This window comes from Vulpes vulpes, chromosome 12 (assembly GCF_048418805.1).
Source record: "Vulpes vulpes isolate BD-2025 chromosome 12, VulVul3, whole genome shotgun sequence".
Taxonomy (NCBI): Eukaryota; Metazoa; Chordata; class Mammalia; order Carnivora; family Canidae; genus Vulpes; species Vulpes vulpes.
In genome coordinates this window covers 104,596,621-104,616,578 of record NC_132791.1, presented here as the reverse complement: position 1 = coordinate 104,616,578, position 19,958 = coordinate 104,596,621, and the positions used below count along the sequence as shown (strand labels likewise).

At 49.7% G+C, this 19,958-nt stretch overlaps 1 protein-coding gene across 8 annotated transcripts in view; it reads left to right on the top strand.

Annotated features, from left to right (window-relative positions):
- The window catches only part of NTM (neurotrimin), a 930,011-nt gene that overhangs the window by 260,490 nt on the left and 649,563 nt on the right, over positions 1-19,958 (top strand). For 2 of the 8 annotated variants that reach the window (XM_025998901.2, XM_072729298.1), the window contains exon 1: positions 19,567-19,685. The exons of the other annotated variants lie outside the window; for them this stretch is intronic. In XM_025998901.2, coding sequence (XP_025854686.2) covers positions 19,604-19,685 — 82 coding nt within the window. In that variant the 5' untranslated portion in view covers positions 19,567-19,603. Of the gene's footprint in view, positions 1-19,566; positions 19,686-19,958 lie in introns of those variants that run through there. 8 annotated transcript variants of the gene reach the window in all.

The window sequence follows — 19,958 nt, the reverse complement described above, 5'->3', positions numbered from 1 at the left end:
GGGACATCAATTAAGTGCAGCGACTCCTAAAAGTGGGGCCTCAGCTGAACTCTATGTGGAAATTAGCGGTGAAGGTTTCTCATGCCCGTAGACGCCCTTGCCCACCCACTCCAAAACTATGAAACCGGTATCTCCTGGGAGGGGTCTAGAGCTCAGTATTGTTTCAAAGCTTCACAGATTATTTTGATGCCCAGCAGAGGCTGAGGATGACTGTCACATGGTTTCTCTTCATTGGTGACCAAAAGCTGCTACTATCTACCTTTTTTTTTTAATTTTTATTTATTTTTTTTTCACCTGCCAGGTTATAGTACTCAATGAGTTACTTGCTTTTTCCAGACACTGCAATCAGCCCTGCATGTTGGCTGTCAGCACACAAACTAAAGGAATCATGGGAATGGCATTGCCCAAGAGATAGAAATTAGTTCACGCAAGAAAACATGTACTTTTAGGAGGTGTCCCTCTGTGCTTAGTTGCCACTGTAGGACAATTCACGGGTGTCCACACTGTAGCTACTTGCTAATTTCTCTGGTGAGACTTACATTCTGTACCCAGATTGACATTATGGTGATGATGATGATGATGATGTTGATAATGATAATTATGATGATGATGATTTCCTAATTCACTAGACTGAGTTGTGGAATAATAGGCATGTCTTTGAAGAGGCATCAGGAGTTTTATTTGATAGTCCACCCCTGTGACCTTGGACAAGTCACTAACCTTATTGAATCTTATGAGCTTTTTTTTTTTTTTTTAACTTATAAAAAGGAGGGAGTTAGACTAGCTCAGTGGTTTTCAAAAGGTATTTCACAGTAGAATCCTTTTTTTAAATTATTTTTTTAGAATCCTTTTTAAATAAAGCAGATTAAAGGGGATTGTCTCTGGCTGCAGCCAGGGCTGTGGTGATAGAAGCAGAGCTCCATGACTATGAGGTCTCTCTGAGACCACCATGAGCCCTCTGGTCTCCTGAGCTCAGAAGAGTGAGCAGATCTGAATCTTACCAATTGAGGCCAGTCTGGATGCCTGGAGCTGTCAGTCTGTCTAGCTTTTCCAATGCCAACCCCCTTTTTTTTGTTGTTGGGGAGGGGTGGGGAGAGAAGAGCAGAGATGGGAGTCAGTGGTGGCTGTGAGTATCACCCTAACTGGTAATTTATTGTAGTAGATGATCCCTGGGTTTTCTTAAAGTTCCCATAGTCTGGATTTTAAGACTTTGCTCCTTAATGTATCTCTTAAATCAAGTAGAGAACAAAAAGACACCCATCAAAATTCTCATGGTTTTTACAACACGACCATTGCCTGTCACAAAGCACAGCCATTCTGGAGCAAGTGACCAGGCTGGATGGACAGTGAGGAGCACACCAAATGGAGACTGGAGATGGGGAAGGGTTGGGAAGAGAGTGCCACGTTGAAGCTCCAACAGTCCTCAACATTCGAGAAAGTCAGAGCAGTTTGGAGTTGAGTCAGGACTCCGTTCTAGAAACTGAGGAGAGAGCCAGATAGTTGCTTGTCAAAAGAATAACAATTTGGGGAAGTGCAAGGACTGACTTTGAAACAGATGAAACAATATAAAACTCCAATAAACTCAGGTATCACTCTGGAATTAATGGAGGACAAATTGGATCTGCTGTTAACTTAAATACCCATCTGCTCACATCCCTGGAGCCCATAAATTTGTGGGGCTAATTAGTTGTTGCCATCCTGAGAGCAGCAGGGGGCTAACCACGTTCCCTGGAGTTTTGTTACATGCAAGCCCATTTCCCTGCCTCTTCAGACACCTGAGCTGGAAGGGTGGGGAGCCGAGAGGAGATGGCCCACCCTGGACTGGTCCGAAGAGTTTGGATGAGATGGTGATGGCGTCCATGGTCTCATCTTGACCCTCCTGAAAGATGGACCGAGAAACCTCCAAGCCTAGTTACATTTTCTCTACTTTTATATATGTTTTTTCATCGCATCTACAACAACAATGCTTTTGCTCATCCACCCAATTACCATCCCGTCCCCTCCCTCTGTCCCCCTCTGCTGCCTGACTTGACTTCTCTAAAAGCGACTCTGTCTGTACCAGAAACATGAAGCCTTAATATAGGCTCTTCAGCATAATCGCTTCTTAATTAAGTCAGGCTATGGCTCGGTTTCCCAGAATCGTTTCCAGAGGGCTTAATTTTACTTCTGCTCAAAATTAATATTTTACATTTTGCTCTTAAAAGAAACAAAAAAAAAAAAAGACTGAAAAGGAACTCGAGAAGAGGAGAATGAGAGAGCGGTCCAGGGAAAAAGAGAGCTCATCTTTCAGCTCCCATTACAGAACCTTCAAGCCTCTGTTGCTGTTTTCAGCAAGTAATACTCAATCTGTGACATTCACTTTAGCAAAACAAAGCATGGATCAAGGTAATTAAATGGCACAGCTCACAGTGAATTAAGGGATGATTCTATCAGCGGGAGACACCTGCTGATCTGACACTTTCCACGTGGCTGCTTTGTCCTGGCTGTGCCCGCCGGGGGCTGCGGGAGGCCTGCGGCCTGTACCTGCACACAGGGCCCTGGGGGCTCCTGGAAACAGGCACAGGCGGAGCTGCAGGTGCTTGTCCTGAAGGCCCGAGAGCCGGGAGACGGGTGACATCAGTGACATTGTATGGTGTTCCTCCAGGGCTGGCCGACTACTGTCCCATGCCCTGGCCGGCACCCCTTGGGGGCTCTCACACGCCCGTGGTGCACAGGAACTGTGAGTATGTTCACCCTGAGACTGCAGAGAGCACACTCATCCTTGAGAAGGATGCTGGCCCAACCCGACAGCCCTGTGTGTTACCCATCGTGTCACCGATGCCTACCACCTCCGGGCTATGTGCAGCTGCCGGAGCTCCAGCAATAGCAAGCCGTGGACGCAGGTGCCGCCCTCAGCAAGCCTCATATCCATGGTCACGGGACACAGGCAGGCTGAACGTACACTTGTGCAAACTTGCTCTGAGCTCGTGCAGGAGAGCTGTGCGAAGGAGACCTGGGAATCCCCAGAGGCTCGGGGTATACGCTGGAGGTGTGTGCTGCCTAAAAATGAGTCAGGCTTGGATTTTTTTTTTTTGGTACAGTCATAATCAAATATGCACAGAAATTCTGTACTTCTCTCATTCTGCACTTCTCTTATATTTTTCAAAAATTTTTCGTTTATTTTTGTGAGGGAGAGTGAGAACGCACAGGCAGGGGGTAGGGGAAGATGGAGAAGCAGACTCCCCACTGAGCAGAGGGCCTGATGCAGGACTCGGTCCAAGGACCCGGAGGTCACAACCTGAGCTGAAGGTAGAGTAGACACTTGACCAACTGAGGCACCCAGGCGCCCCTATCATTCTGTGGTTCTTACCATTATAAGCCTACCTCTGTGGAATCTCCCAGGAGGTTACACAGTGGCTGGGGGTTGGGGGAATCTACTCAGAGGCTGAGGAGCTGGAAATGTGGTGCTAGGACTCTGGCCCAATGTATAAGAGGCTAAATGCAAGCTCCCTGAGAGGTTTCTTCCTGTTACCCTCAGCCTTCCCTCCTCTCTGCTTCCCAGTGAAGAGGGGTCCTGTCCAGGGAGGGGCGGGGGGTGGGGTGGGGAGAGAAGGAGTCAATGGAAGTCAAAGACGCCCCATGGGACCAGTAGACTGAGTTCTTAACCATTGATCTAACCTCACGGAATATGCAAATCTATGTGCACATATGCTATAATACCTGGACACGGCGTCTATGCGATCACTGAAATTCTGGTTCCAGTAGAACCTGATGGGAGTTGGGAAATTACATCCTAGGGCCCGTGACTGATGCTTTCCCAGGGTATTTCATTTGCATAACTGATTGTTGGCCCGATAGACCCTTTGTCCTACTGTACAAAGTACCACCAGAAGCAGGTATCTACTATTTGGCCTGTTCTTGCTGAGGGGCTGCCCAAATTCATGACTTGCTATGAAAGTTTATTGTACGAATACTATGTAAGATAATTGTGCTGTACACTAGTAGGGATTGAGAAATCCTTTCATACATGGATTTTCATCAAAAGAAAAGTCTATTTCTTTTAGGAATGGATTTATTACAAGGGGCTTAGTTTATAGGATTTCTCAATTTCTTTTTGTAAATATTTTATCAGCATGATAGATTTGTATTAAGAAGATTGAAAGGTGTATTTTCCTTTAGCCATTTGGTGTAAGAAGAGAAATGATTTTTTCCCCCTGAGAAAGAATTGAGGATGGCTATAAACCCATGTATGTTCAGGTGTTTCATAATGGGAATGGGGACTTCCTCGTTGATGCCATCTTGTGCTTGGTTATCAGATGCTTCCCCTGCAGTGGAGAGGCTTGAAACATCGTCATCATGGGCTCTACCAACACGCGCCAGGCTCAAGTCTGGAGTCTCTGTGTTCTTATCCATTCAGAAAGGTGCCGCGGAGTGAGCCCTTCCCTTATGTGCCTCCTTTGTGGTTAACAGCCTTCACAATAATCATGAAGTAGATACTATCATTAGCCATTGAATAGTTAGAAAATTTGAGGTAGAGAGAAGCGCTTGACAACGGAAGGGGAGGAGTCAAGTTGACAAGGCCATGTGCTTGGGAACCCTATCATGCTGCTGCTTCTGTAGGTCCTCCCTCAGGAGAGGCTCTCACGTGCCCCTCTCAAATGTGTTTGCTGTTCTCAGACTTTCCTCAAGGCACAAAGTCCTGCCGAGTCAGAGCCAGTGGCTGGAGAGCGGGCAAGGGCAGCAGGCATTCTGGGGAAGGCGTGCAAGAGCATTCCATTTCATTTTCGGCTTTCACATTCAGACCCTACGTGCTCAATGGGAGAGGACATCTGTGTATTACACCAAACCCTGCGGCGTCTTACTCTTTTTACAATGTCATCCAGTTTTAACCTTCATCTCTACCATGGGGACCTCTCCCAGTGGTTTGTTTTTTACATTCTTCTACTTCTTACACATTCAGGTAGCTAGTGCTGTGGTGCTCTTGGAGATAATGTGTGATGTGTATCTTCTTTCCTCCATGGTAGCAGAGCTCCCGTCCACCCTTGGGAAGGGTCTAATATTGTCTTTCATACCATTTTTCCACCAGTTCTTGGATAGGTCTGGAGATTCTGGATTACAGGGGGCACCCAGAATGCTAGAGGTGAATGTCGGGGACTGGATCGTGACCCCAACACAGTTGCATGCTATCAGAAATGTCCATGATGCTTGGCCTTCGCAAAAGGAAATAGAAAACTTAGATTCTAATTATTAAGAGTATGAAACCCCAAGACCAATCTTAATGATGAATATGCACAAAACGGAGGCTAAAAACGCAGACCAGCACTGTCAGCACAGAGAAGTGAACAAGAGGGCAAGTATATTTTCTGAATAGACTTCAAGGACAAGCACACAATCGATCACCTAAGACAGAGGTCAGCAAATCATGGCCCCTGGGCCAAAGCTGGCCAAGTTACCTGTTTTTACAATAAAGTTTTACAGAAACCACACTCACGCTTTTGCATACGCTCTAGGGTCGAATAGTGAGGCCCAGACAGCATGACCCAACAGCCTAAGTATTTACAACACAGCCCTCTGCTCTCCTTCTCTTTTTGGTGCATACAATTTTCTTTTAAACTTCACATGGAAAAATCTAGGCAAGTCCAACTCAGTCTCCTCCCCCATACCTTAACTCATTTCCTTTCCCTTCCACACATACCAATTTGAAAAGATGCCCAGAACTTTGATTTCTGCAAGTCAGTCATCTCTTCAAAATATTCGGTGCCATGGTCTACTTAGTTGGAGGTTTTACATGAAGTTCCAGAATTTTTTTTTATTGTACTTTACCTTTTTAGAGTACATTTTAGCATAAATGGCATGAAAATTATTTGTGCGTTGTCTCACACTTAGAATCTCTTTGCCAGATCCTGCAATTTGGCCAGGAATTTCTGGGGGTAGGTGTGATAATCATCAGACAGTCCTTGACACCTCCAACTAGAAATGTATAGTGGGAAATTGAAAAGAAATGAACTCTAGAGGGGGTTTCAATCTCAGCTTTTTCGACTTTTGGAGTTTTGTTCCAATTTTAACCTACTATTCCCAGTATGACATATTTCCTGGTTTTCAGTATCGATTTTTATATTATAAAAGAAATACAAGGATGTGCTCACTGTTTCTGGGTCATGTCCACACCATAATGTGTTCACTAAGGAGTGTGTAAAGCCCTCAGTCCAGAATTATATGGAGACAGAAAATGTGAAAGGGGACCTGGAACTTATAGGCTGCCTTGCAGGGCTCCCCGACTGGAGGCTGTTCATAAGGAGGTTAGCCTTCACACCCGAGCAGCACCAGCTGAAAATTCTGGGTTAACTCATCTTAAATCTCACACGTTTATCAGTGGGATTATATCCCACACCAACCTTCCTTAACAAAAGGTCAAGTGGATCACGGAGAAGTGTCCAGAAATAGCAAAGCAAGTCCTTGAGACTCAGAGGCATTTGATCCAGGGAAAATATGAGCCCTGAGCAAAGAAAGAAATTCACAACTTTCTTCAGACTTGAGAGTATCACCAGTGAGAATGCTCTTAGGTGCACGGACAGACCCCAGTAGGTTATGAAATTGTGCGAGGCATGAACAGTGCATCTCTAACCTTTGAGAAGGGCATCACCGAGGGCAACCACCACACTGTGGGCCACGACGCAGAGTGTTAGAGTAAACAGGCCTTTAGAGGAACCCCTAGTTTCCAAGATAAGAAAGGGCAAGCTAAGAAAAACAAATCGAGGAGGAAGCAATCGGTCAAACAATGAGCTTCCCAGTCTGCTAGGTTTATTTTTTTTTATACATGATTTCACTTGATTCTTGCCACATTTCTGAAATTCTACAAATCGCGTCCATTGAGTAAATGGGAAAATTAAGCTTTAGCAGAGTTAAACATTTGTCCGAAGCTTCTATAGTTTGTCAGTGATGGAGCTGGAGAGAAATTCATATCTGATTCTTCACCACACCACGCAGGGTTGGAGGACCATTGTCCCCAGCTCTTTCGGGGACCAGAGCTGAGAGAAAAAGTTGACCTTCATGTACCTTGTAGAGAAGGTTTTTTTTTAACCTACTACAAATGATGATTTTAATATTTATTTCAAGTAATTCCTGAATTATGTATTTCAGGTCATTTCCTGCAGGCATATATTGCATCCTAAGCAAAGTACAGCTTAGGATTTAATTTCTTTTTGTAAGATATACTCTCAGCAACCTTATCACTTTGTAATACTAAGATAGTTTAACGATAATACTAGGAAAAGAGAGGGGGCAAAAGCACGGGGTGGGAGGTGTGTGGTAGCTTGTAGGTCATTGCCCTATTCTTTTCTCTCATTATACTGCATCGTATGGCGTGAGGATATAGGACCTGAGATTTGTGGCACATTTCTCTTGGATCCATAAACTGCTTTTTGTGGCACATCCAGAAAGAGGAAATCGAAGAAAAAGAATCACTCTGAGTTGCGTGAATTCAAATGGAAGCCAAAAGAAGCTGACAAATACTGAAGCATGAGCCAGAGACAAAAGTGGGCCCGTGACGTCTGCCGATGTTGTGTCTGGGGTTGTTCATTTCATCATGTCACGCGCCAGGTGCGTGGTGACAGGTTGTTGTGCTGACAACCGCAAGTGTTCAGTTAAGCACTGCCACTTGCTCTATAACATCCTAGTGGAAGATGGAAAGATCTCTTTGTCTCAATTTGAGTAATAATGATGGTAATTAAAACACCATGCATGGCACCAGCTCCTGGTATGTAGCGAATTTACTCAGATCAAGTAAATCTAAAAGTCACTGCTTTGACAACCATATGTGAGTGTAGGGCTTCCGGAAACAGAACGCAGTGTTTGCTTATGCATGTGGGGGAGGGAGAGTGGGAATGGGATAAGAAATGGTGTGGGCATTCCCAGGGCCCTTGCAGTACCTGGAGAGAGCTCCATAATTCATAATCCTGAAATCCATAGGCTGATAATTGCCTTAATCACTGAAGAAACATGGCTGAAATGAACGGAAATAAGCCATAAAACTCATTACAAGATAACAAGATTCTATCTATCCTCCGAGGTCACGTTAGTGTTCTGTAAGGTCAAGGAGTTAATCACCTTGTTCCGTAGAAGCACGTAGATAAGACACTGGTGTGTGTGTGTGTGTGTGTGTGTGTGTGTGTGTGTGTGTGTGGTTTAAATCTTCCCAAATTCCAAGACGATAGAGATGGCCAGGTAGGTGAACGAACAGTGGATGACAGTTTATGAATAACTCACGGTTTTGTGCTTTCCTTTGTCGACTTTTGGAGTACAGATGCCCAAGATATCAGTTATCGTTAAATGGGTTTGGTTTGCAGATTTAGCATTCCCCAGACTGACCCCCTCCCGTACAATCCAAGTAGGCTGTCAACAGTCAACGGCCATACAGGGCTACGGCTTGAGAGTCTGGGGAAACTTCTTTCCCGCTGGCCTGATCAAGTGAAAGGTAGATGGTTACACAGGCAAGACTCTTCTGCGTGGCCCACTCTGATCTCCACAGTCTTTGGATGAGGGAAACAAGGCGCAGGCGGGGGTGGCCCTAGCCACGTCCTGCAGCCCATCACAGCAGACGAGAGCAATGAGCTTAGGCCAGGGAGCTATTTCACTAGAAGATCAGGTCCTCGGGGAAGGAAAAGCAGAAGCCAGAGGTGGCAAATGTCAGGAAGGTGGAATCTCTGAATCCCCCAAGGATGCTAAGAACCATGTCGTCTTGAACTGGAGCATCGCAGCCTCACACACTGAAGGCGAATATTGGTTAACCCGGCCCAGGGGAGCCTGCTGCTTCTTCGTTTTTTGTTCTCATTCCATGCAGGCGACCCACGTCCCCTTCCCTGCAGGCCCTCACCTCCATCTCTGCCCCTCCCTCTTCTCTGTAGCTTCCAAGACTCCGATCTTGCATTTAGACCTAGATGTCCCAGGTTTTCCAATAAAGACTGGAAAAGAGCAAAGACAACAAAACCGCCAAAAGGATGTTTATCAGGAAAAGTGGGAGTTTGTGCCTGGTTCATAGAAAGTTCTCAATAAAGTCATGGCTGTTGTCACTACCATCACCAGTGTAAGCAGCACAGGACTGAGGGGTGAAAGGAGACAAGGGACTGGCTAATTCTCATCACTGCTCTGCCCCCATTAGAAGAAGTGAGCTAGAAATGCAGCAGAAGGGAATATGTCAGTTTCGAAAATAAATAAACAAATAAAAATAAAAATTACTGTTAAAAATTCTGTTATTTCATTCCAAGGAGACACCTCAAAATCATTCTGCCTCCCTCATGGGGTGATAAATGAGTCATTGTTTAGGGACATGAGGTGACTCCTGTGCCAGCTCCAAATGGTTTCAGGCATTTAGATGCAGTTTATCATCAATAAATTACGTGTAAATTTAAATCTACTGATCTGAAATCCTAGCTTTTTGTTTGCTTCTTCTGTTTTTGTACATGAGGCTTACGACTCTGTAGATGAAAAAGACCAAGAGTGTTGTCATTAGTTAATAGAACAAGAAACTAATTCCTAGCTCCTGCAATTGCCAACTCCTCTTGAATGTATTTTCTTTAAGATTGCTTTGTGAAAACAATTTGTATTAAGCTCCCGGAATATGCATTTATTGGGGATTTATTTTGATAGGTTCTGTGTAGGTGGTTATTGCAGAATTAATCCTCAGTAAATATATCTTTGATAATCGGTTGATTTTCATTTAACACACAGTAACCACCATCTAAACTCTAGTCAAGTAAATCTTGTCAAAAAAAAAAAAAAAAAAAAAGAGTAAATACTAACCAGTGATTAAATTAGATGCTTGTTACCATCTGCAGCCAAATCGACTGGATACATTCAAGAGTAAATTTTTAAGTGGGATTCCCTGGATGCCAAGACTAAGTTGTATTCCCTGACAGTAGTAGAGTTCTCGGGTCTACCTTCAGCTCAGGGCTAGCAAGTTTAAACGTTTGCTTCCTGAGGATAAATGAAGAAAGCATAAAAGCCCAAACGGAATCCACTAGAAGGGGATGCTGAGGTCAGCTCATCAGCTGTGCTGCCCCAAGGTGCTCTGTGAGCAGTTTGGTGCAGACTCAGGACATGCTGACCCCGCCCAGGGGTTCACAGGCTTCTAGCAGAACCCTTAGAAAACGGGCGTGGGAATAGGGGTCTGCACCCACATTCTAGGTCCGGGAGCTAACAACGTGTGACCTGGGGCCAATGCTGACCTCCTGAGCACCAGGTTTCCTTTTTCGTAAGATGGGAATGTAACGGAATAAGCCTTGGTGTGAGTCTCAAGGGCCACACTGACGTACGTGACAGGATGCTTTACACTGTGCGGCCTGTGAATAGAGACGCTACCCTCGTGATGTTTTCTCGATGAGCAAGGGCTCGGGATAGCATAGCCTGATGAGGCTCCCTTGCCAACCAAACGCGTTTGGGGGGACTTCGGTATCCAGATAATCCTCCGCTTCCCAGTAGCTGCAAAACAGGACCACGTGAGCTCGTGCTCCAGGCCTGGTTCCCTTGGCGTGGGGCCCGGACCCAAGTCCACACACTTCCATGGCTCACCTTCCCAAGTGCTCAACCCACCCTTGCTTTGACCCTTTGGGAAGATTGCTAGCCCTCCAAATGGGCGGCAGCGCCAGGTGCAGCAGGACAGCAGCTGACTTACCTCTGTTGTAGGAAGAGCCACAGTGGGTCATGGGCTGGGGACAGGCCCGTCCTTTACTTCCCTTCCTTCTTTGGGCATTCCTGCAGAGTACAAACTCTGGAGCTAGGAGCTTCGGGGTTGGGTTCACACCGACATGCCCCCCCACCCCCAGTCCCCAGCTGCTCGGGCTCCCTTTGTCCCTGAAAGGAAGAGGAAGGAATAGACCCGCTTGCTTATCACTAAACAAGCAGACTAGGAAGGCGTGCGACCCCGTGTGCTGCTCCTGCCTGCGCTGGGGGGGAATCTCAGCAAGTCGGGGGGCTCCAGACCCTCAGAGCAGGAAGCAAGCCTTGGAGCATGTGGCAGCTGCTGACAGTCACTCCGCCTTCAGAAAGCCACTTGGAATGCAAGCTGCGCATCGCCTTCATCTTTTACTGCCCAGCCAGACTGTTTACTGGAGCAACCTTATTACCAATCTCCTAAAAATCCCCATAAAATCCATAGATCATAGGCTCTAGCATTATTACAGCACAAGCCTACATGATGAGCCTCTGCAGCTACTTGCCAGGGGCCGGAGGAAGCTGCCCGCGGTCACCAGGTCCCCGCAGGCCGACGCGTGTGGACCCCCCGGCTGGCTCCAGAAAGACCGAGAAGGGAGCAAAGAAGAAAGGGCTCTCGGCGGTCTCTCCTTTAAGTTTCCCTTCCTCGTGGATCTTTTTCTGAGGGGGTTCTTTTCCTTTCCCTCTTTGTTCTCTCACTTTCAGATTTATTCCTCCACCCACTGTCTTTCTGAGCCTCAAGAAACAGATGTGGGACTGGAGAAAGACAACTTCATAGTCGGCGGCTCCCACCGGGGGCCCGCGGGGCTTGGGCCTGGCTGGCTGCAGCTGTGGGAGAGATCGCGGATGAATTTCAAAACCTGCCTCTGCTTTGGACGTGATCAACAGTCACAGCGGGGCTTCTGTGTTTGACGATGTGAACAGGCTCAGAGGGAGGGAGAGAATGCAGCCCCTCCGCTCCTTCCCTCCCCTGCCGTGGCGTAGACACCTACCAGAGGGTGTAGGCAAGCAGGTCCCCCTGCGGGCCGCCGGCGTGCACCTGCCCTGATCGGAGCCATCCTGCACAAGGTGGGCCACAGGTGCTGTGCCCTCAACACGCAGCCCTGCCCCTGGTCCTCGTCTGTGGAAGGTGACAGATACTTAGGAAGATGTGAAGGCGGGGCCAGCCCTTGACTCCTCCCGGAGAGGCATGGCACCCAGACCCTCGGGGTCCTGAGGCAGCCTCCAGAGGAGAACACAGGCGGGGAGGGCACCCGAGAAGCCCCATCTTGGGGACCTGCCCCCCTGCCCCCTTCTAGGCTCTCCAGAAGAGTGGCTCAGGAGATGCACTGGTGATAAACATTGCTGGAAGGAGGCTGGAAGCTACAAAAGCCCATGCGATCAATCAATCAATAAACAAACAAATAAATAAATAACCCCTGTCTCGGGTGATTACACCCTCCAGCCCTATCAGGAAGGTGGTTGTGGTGCTCTCCGAGGTGCTTGTTAAATATTCCTTGATAAAGCATAGGAAGCCTCACTGTCCGCCAGGAAACAGCGCAACAGCCTCTTGGCTCTTCTGCCTGTAAAATGGGTTGTTGGCTTATGGATTAACTCAACAAACAGAGCGCATGTCTCCGTTGGGCACAAATGTACTAGGCGAGGGTCCTATGGGATAAGCTCGTTCCAGTCCTCAGGAAGCTACTCGTTAGATCCCAGGATTCCTTCCTAAAGGGATAAAGTCAGTCCTCTGGCCGAAGAAGCGGGCGGAGAAGGGAACGCCGGCCTCTTTCCCTTTTTCTGTGTGAGTCTTGTTCACAGGAACCTTTCTCTGCCTAGCTCTAGGATGACAAGAAGGGCCAGGTGGACCTCCCTGCTCAGTGGCAGGGCCAGTGCCCTTCCAGCTGTTCGGGGTCAGCCTCGTAGGAGATGGGGGGGACCTTAGAGCTCCCCAAACTGCCCTTGTTATAGGAAATAACTCCCAAGGCTGTTTTTCTCCCTGAAAACCTTAGAGCCCATCCAGGGCAGTGCTTCTCGATGTCTGGTCCCCGACCAGCAGAAGCAGCACCATCACCCCAACTCTGCAGACACGCAGATTCTCCAGCTAGACCTCAGACCTCCTCACGCAGAAATGGGAGGAGCTCCAAGCCCTCCAGGGCTCCAGGGTCTCAAACCCTGCGGCTGCAGGTTGGAATTGCTTGGGTGGTTTTTGACTCCGCTGATGGCTGGATCCCACTCCCAGGGATCCTGATTTCATTGCTTGGGGTGAGGTTGGGGTACCAGCATTTGAAAACCTGCTCAGGTGATTCTAATGCACCGTCCCAGTGGAGAACCGGCGGAGGAGGCTGAAAGCCCTGCTGTGGAGTAGAGGAGCCCTCGGATCCTTGCCCTACCCCAGAACTTCGGCTGCTGTGCTTTTTGTTTTCTAGAATCCTTGGCAATTTCCAGACATTTGCACAGTCATTAAGGAAAAGATGCTAATTAGTTGCATCTAAGCTGGCACCTCTCACCTTCCTTTCTGGAGCCGTCTCACAGATAAATGGGCAATGTGCAGCGAGGCGAGGTCAGTCGCGGTTCCTGGGGCTTCCTGGAAACACAGGGAAGTGGCTGGCACAGCTGGTTTTGCACAGCTGGCTCTTCTCTGCCACTTTGTGTTGGAGTCACAGAGGGGGCTGCAGGCTGAATGCAGCAGGTGGGTTGCCTGTACCCGCTGCTCGCTTTCAGACCTCCTCCCCCGACATTGCTTCTCCCCCCCCAATCCCAACCTGGGAGTGGTGCAGAAAGAAGTGCAGGGCTGACGGGGGCAGGGGGTGGAAATTGAGATTCCCTAGAAGTTTAGCACGTGATGGTGTCTGATTGTGAAAATCGATAAATATTTTCACTGGGAAGAAAAGAAAAATCTAGCCAGCCAAGCTCCATGTGAAGCCAGGAAGGGAAAGGAAAAGCATTACTCACAGGAATTCTGGTCTCCAGTGGAAACCTCAGAGCCTCATAAAGCCAGTTTCCTTCTGACACGCTGGGGCCAGGTTCATTGCCCATCCTGGCAGCTGCCCCATCCCACCCCTGGACATGTAGCCTGGCTCCTGAGAAGACTTCATCCCCCATCCTAGAAAAGAACAGGAGGGCGTGTGATGGGCGGGCAGGGACTATCTGTTATCCCCCATGCACTCATCAGAGTCCAGGTGATATTTCCCTGGCCCTCTTCTTACCCACCAGCAGGGCACTGGTAGTAGACCTCCCTCCCCAGGGACCCGAGAAGATGTGGGTAGGAAAGGGAAGAGGCTTTTGTGTCTCAGCAATGTTCTAGGAACAAGGAAGAAAAACAGAGAGGGTCCACCCCACCTCCATCCCATTTGGAGGGCTGGCTGGAGAAGAGGTTTTGAAGCCATCCCATGCCTTCTACAACATACTGTACCTTTGGATGAGCCTACGTAATTTTTCTGCATCAATAGGCTCAAAAGCAATCCTCATTTCTTTTCCTCCCAGCAGTATGGCATGGACCATGACGGCACCTCTGAAACAAGAGAATAGCTGCAGGTCTGTAGGCGTCATCTCCCCGGTGGCACAGGCAGGGGTGGGAGAGATGGTGCAGAGCCTTGGCCGAGCAAGGCCTGTTGTGAAGGTGCTGCTGGAGCTCAGGGAGCTCACCTGTGGCATCAGGGCTCCGGTGGAGGGATTTTCAGAACCCCAGTTTGCACAGAGGAGGACTGTGGGTGTCAGGGGAGGAGAGGAGGGACACTGCCGAGCCCTGGGCCAGAGCCCCTGCCTTTGCATCCTTTCTCTTTCCGTGGAGACCCAGAAGCCATCAGAGAGAGGGTTGCATCAAGGTGGTCCTTGGCTCCAGATAGAGCCAGCCATGGAGCCCGACTTTGGAGGAAGTGCGCAAGTGTCTGCTTAACCCCTTCTCCTGGGGAGCTGGGCTGGCTCTGTTGGTAGAGCGCACGACTCCTGATCTCAGCTCCATGAGTTCAAGCCCCACTTTGAGCAGATGGTTTACATATAGATACATAATCTTCTCCCTGAAGGCGACCCACTTCCAGGGAACATACTTGAACCACATCTGGAGTGCATACATTTTGAACTTGCCGGGTCCTCTGCGCTCTGTGTCAGGCATCCTTTCTTCACTCTCAAAGGCTCTGGAGCACCCTGGGCTGTGGGACTGAAGGGGTGGCCTGGCTTGTCCTTGGCACTCACTGTCCCAGTCTGGAACGGAGATCTAGAGAAGGAGAACCCTTTCAGTGGGAACCATTTTTGCGCAGCGAGGCTATCGCAGTGTGCGGTTTTCCCCATGGCCCCATAAAGAGCAGCCCCCCCAAAAAAAAAATCAGTAGAACGAATCAGGCTTGTAGGGCCTTGAATGGGGAGCAGATGTCAAGCCAGCCCCATCGGCAGCGTGAGCTCCTGTCGGGCTGCATCGGAGCCCTGCTTCGGGTTTCAGGACAGCTTCAGGAACTGCGCGGCAGAGACGCTGTGCAGTGCACGCAGGGAGGGCCCAGGGCTCCTGTCCCCGCGTTGGGAGGATGGGGACAGGCGGTGGTCAGAGATGCCTCGTGCAGCATTGCAGCGGGGGCAGCTTGGAAGGGCCAGCCCCGTCCTTGAAGATTTCCCTGACCGCCTCCACCACGTGGCACGGCATAGTTCTTTCTTTCATGTTCTTCTCAGCACCCAAATGAAAGACACGGGTGCCTCGTGCTCTCATGGCACCCCGTGCCCACCCCCGTCGCGTCGGCCAGGAGGCCGTGTTGGGATTCAGTGCCTCCCCGTCTGTTTCCCTCCAGATTGCAGGAAGGCAGGGATCATACCTTTTTCTTTCTTTCTTTCTTTCTTTCTTTCTTTCTTTCTTTCTTTCTTTCTTTCTTCTTTCTTTCTTTCTTTCTTTCTTCTTCTTTCTTTTTTTTTTTTTTTTTAAGATTTTATTTGTTTATTTGTGAGAGACACACAGAGAGAGGCAGAGACACAGGCAGAGGGAGAAGCAGGCTCCCTGCAGGGAGCCCGACGTGGGACTCCATCCCAGGACTCCAGGATCACGCCCTGGGTGGAAGGCAGGAGCTAAACCACTGAGCCCCCCAGGGATCCCCCTGGGATTGTATCTTTCATCTCTGTGGCCCCAGAGCTTTGACACCATCTGGTGTTTAGAGATCCACATTTCCTTATCCGCGGTTCCAAATTCAAAAAGGTCTGAAAATCCAAAGTTTGCTTATCACTCACTTTGCAGCAAAATCTGGGCCAGGTGTCGCCAAGTTTGCAAAGTCAAAACGTGGCAGAGTGAAGACAACGGATCTCTAATAGCTGCACCGTGGAGCACATGCTGGGAGCCAGTGCGGGCAGCAAGCTGTGGGCAGAGCAGACACGTCGGGCCCACTGGGGTCGGCCGGGAGGGGGCCTCAGGGCACAGCACTGCAGCGGAGTTTAGATGCTAGATACGGGGAAGCCTGCTGGCACCGTGGGTTAAACATCCAACTCTCCACCCGGCTCAGGTCATGGTCTCAGGGTCGTGAGGTCGAGCCCCACATCGGGCTCTGCGCTGGGTGTGGAGGCTGCTTAAGGTTCTCTCTCCATCTCCTCTGCCCCTCACCCCCCATCCCCACTGTCATGCTCCCCCCACCCCCCAAAAAATGTTAGCTCTGATTCCCAAAGATGAGGGAGTGGGATGGGGAGATGCGCCTGGCTCAGCACTCACACCTCTCTACTTCCCCAACTTTTTTTTTTAATATTTTATTTATTTATTCATGAGAGACACAGAGAGAGAGAGAGAGGCAGAGACACAGGCAGAGGGAGAAGCAGGCTCCATGCAGGGAGCCCGATGCAGGACTCAATCTTGGGTCTCCAGGATCAGGCCCTAGGCTGAAGGCAGACGCTCAACTGCTGAGCCACCCAGGGATCCACAATTCCCCAACTTATTATATTCCTCTCTTCTCTCCAAGTTTTCAAGCCTTCATAAGGCTGGGACTTGAGTCCCCTTTTTTTCATCCTTTCTACATGGCCCCAAGAAAGGTGCTGTGACGACTACTTTGGGGTCATTACAAAGCAAATTCATTCATCTCCCAGAATGCTCCTGTTGTGCTGGAAATCAGTCTGGGCCTTGCACAGGGTTGGAGTCCAGAATGTTTTCTTGAGGGACACCTGGGTGGCTCAGCAGCTTAGCATTTGCCTTGGGCTCAGGGTGTGACCCCAGGGTCCCGGAATCGAGTCCTGCATCAGGGTCCCCACAGGGAGCCTGCTTCTCCCTCTGCCTGTGTCTCTGCCTCTTTCTCTGTGTCTTTCATGAATAAATACATAAAATCTTTTTTTTAAAAAAGAATATTTTCTTGGGTAAATGGGAACTTAAGGAGTGTGACTTTTTGAATTAATAAACTTTAATTTTTAGAGCAGATTTAGGTTCTGGCAAAATTGAGCAGAAAGCACAGAGATTTCCCCCCACACAGCCTGCCTTCCGCACACCACCAACCCCCAGAGCCGTGCACTGGCTCAGGTTCCTCTACCTACATTGACATTCCAGTATTTTTATTTTATTTATTTATTTATTTATTTATTTATTTATTTATTTATTTATTATTTATATTTTTTGGATTTTATTTATTTATTTGAAAGAGAGAGAGAGAGAGCACGAGAGTGGCGGGAGAGGCAGAGGGAGAAGCCGACTCCCCACGGAGCAGGGAGCCCGATGCAGGACTCGACCCCAGGACCCCGGGGTCAAGCCCTGAGGCAAAGGCAGATGCTCCACCCCTGGTCACCGCCCCCCACCTCGGGTGCCCGACTGGCCAGTATCTTAATGCTCCTCTGTCCTTCCTCAAGAGCGACAACAGAGCAGACAGGCCTCACCCCGCGGCTCTGCTTCCACACCTCTCTTTCCTGCCCCCACGTGGAGGTTCTGGGTCCACTGAGAAACTTGCCCGACTGCAAAGCAGCGGAGCAGAGACAGAACAGGATTACAAGCTTTGAAAGGTGTAAACACTGAGAAGGCAGAGGAATCACTCCTGAGCAACAGAGGGAAACGCGGAGGCATAGATATTAAAGATGGGAAAGGGCCTTGGAGATCAGCCCCCTCCCCCGGGGTCAGAGGAGGGCAGGTAATCAAGGCACAGGAGCTCCTGCCTCCTCCTGCGTGGGGCCCTGGGCAGCGCCAGGCCAGCCCTCTCCGTCTCTATCCACCGTCTCTATCCCCTGGCACGGCCCAGGGACAGCAGTGCCAACCCCAAGCTCTTGAAACCATTTGCTCTTTTCAGTTTACAAAGTGCATTTAAAATATCACCTAGGCCCTGGCACGTCCCAGCAAAGTTTGCAGGGTGTTGGGACGTCCCTGGGTGAGGGATGGAGCCAAACCGGAGGCTGGAATGCTGAGTCCGGGCCTGGCTGCCTGCAGGCTGCGGTGGGGCTGCCCTCCGGGTCCCCTGGCCACAGCCCTTGACAAAACCACATCCATTGCCCTTGGTTTAACATCCCTCTCAAAAAAAAAAAAAAAAAAAAAAAAAAAACCCACGACAAATCGCCATCCTTGTGATGCGGGTATAGGAAGCAACGTTTCTGAGCCAAATTATTTTAGGAAGAGCTTAAGCAAGGCCCTTCACCGCGGACACTCCCCTCATCCATAAGATCCAAATGCGGCCCCGAGTCTCCGAGAGGAGAAGAGGAGGCTGCGTTTCCCGAAGATATTTGGCCGCGATTCCCGTTTTTGGCAGAGCACCCTGAGTGAGCATCGCTTCGGGGGATTTGGTATTAAACCTGGTCAAATGTGGGGCGGGGGGTGAGTTATGTGGTTATTTTTCAATTTAGTCTTCAGCTCTGGGGTGTCCTCCATTCCTCCATAGAGGTTCTCAGAGAAACTTGGGAGGAGAAGAAAAAAAAAAACCAGAAAACTGAAATGTGTAAGAAGAGGCTAAAAGAGCGGAGTTATTCAGGCATAGTAAGCAAAAGGTAGCGGCAGGCCACCGAAATCTTCGTTCCGCTATGCAGCACCTTAGGGGAGGTGGTACCTAGCCAGGGAGGCTCTGCTCTTGAGGGACAAGGCCGCGGCCCCGCTGCACCTGCTGCAGAGGGAAGTGGGGCCCCTGGGTTCTGAGCCTTGGAGGCCGGCAGCCAGGCGAGGCTTGCACCCAGCGTCGTGCGGTTCTCAGACCCAGAGAGCGTCTCCTAGAGCAAGCATGGGCCACCTGGGGTCCCCCTTCGAGGCAGGGGGCCCAGGAGATGATCTAGGCGGGGGACACTGGCCTTGCAGGGCCAGGATAACCAGCAATTCCTGTAGGAGCGGAGCTGGAGGGCGGGTACCAAGGTGAAAGCCGGGATGCTGTGGGACAGCCCAGGGCGGGAAAGACCCGTGATGCGGGTCTGTACCTTTGGATGGAGCCTACACGGCTCCATCCCAAGCAGGAGTGTGGGGAGCTCCTGCGGGCAGTCAGAGCCAGGGCCATCTGAAAAGGTCGCAGAGCTGCAGATGGAAGGTCACCTGGTGGGGGATGCAACCCCCATTCTGTGTAGGAGTGGCTGGCCCTGACCCCAGGTCGCCGGGGCCCCCACCCAAGAGAAAAGGAGGCTCCCCGCACCTTCCAGTTTTGGCACCCACGCCTGAAGTCCCCCCTTGGCCCCTGCGGTCTGTGTCTCCCGCCTTCCTTCCTGACCTTTCCCTCAGCGAAGACCAGGAGTGGGCAGTGGGAGGCGAGGGTGGAGGAGAGGTGCGCCGAGCGGCCACAAAACAAAAGGAAACTCATAAAGGGAGGCTGGGCCCTGGGGATGGGCTTCTTGCAAAAATCTCGCGTTTCATTAAATATAGAAAGGCAGGATGGAAAAAAAAATAATATTCACTCATTGTTACAGTTTCAAAGTCGGAAGCCGGCCTTGATTTCAAAGAACTCGTATGTAATGTGATGCATGGCTTTCTCCTCTGTCTCTCTTTTTATAGGTAAGTGACATTTCATTCTGCTCATCCCCAAGGCAAAGTTGGATGTTTTTAAAGTGGAAAAAAAAAATGAGCGGAAAAAGAAACGGGGAAGGTGGGAAGAGGTGGCGGTCGAGGGGTCGCAAAGGTAGGTGCCCGCTGAATTCATCATCCTTTGCACGGTCAGGCGAGGGGGAGGCCGTCCCCCCGGACTCGGTGGCGGAGGCCTCTCCCGAGGATGCGAGGTCCCGGGCGCCCTTGTGGCTTTTGAAAGGGGAGGGACCTTTGCTCTCGGAAAGCGGTCGGTCAGTCGGTGGGTCGCCAAGGGGGCTTTTCTCTGCTGAAGTTTGGATTCTGAGATGAGTTGGAGTTTGTGTCTGATGCGATGAGTCAGCGACTTGGCAGCGCGTCGGTGGAAGAG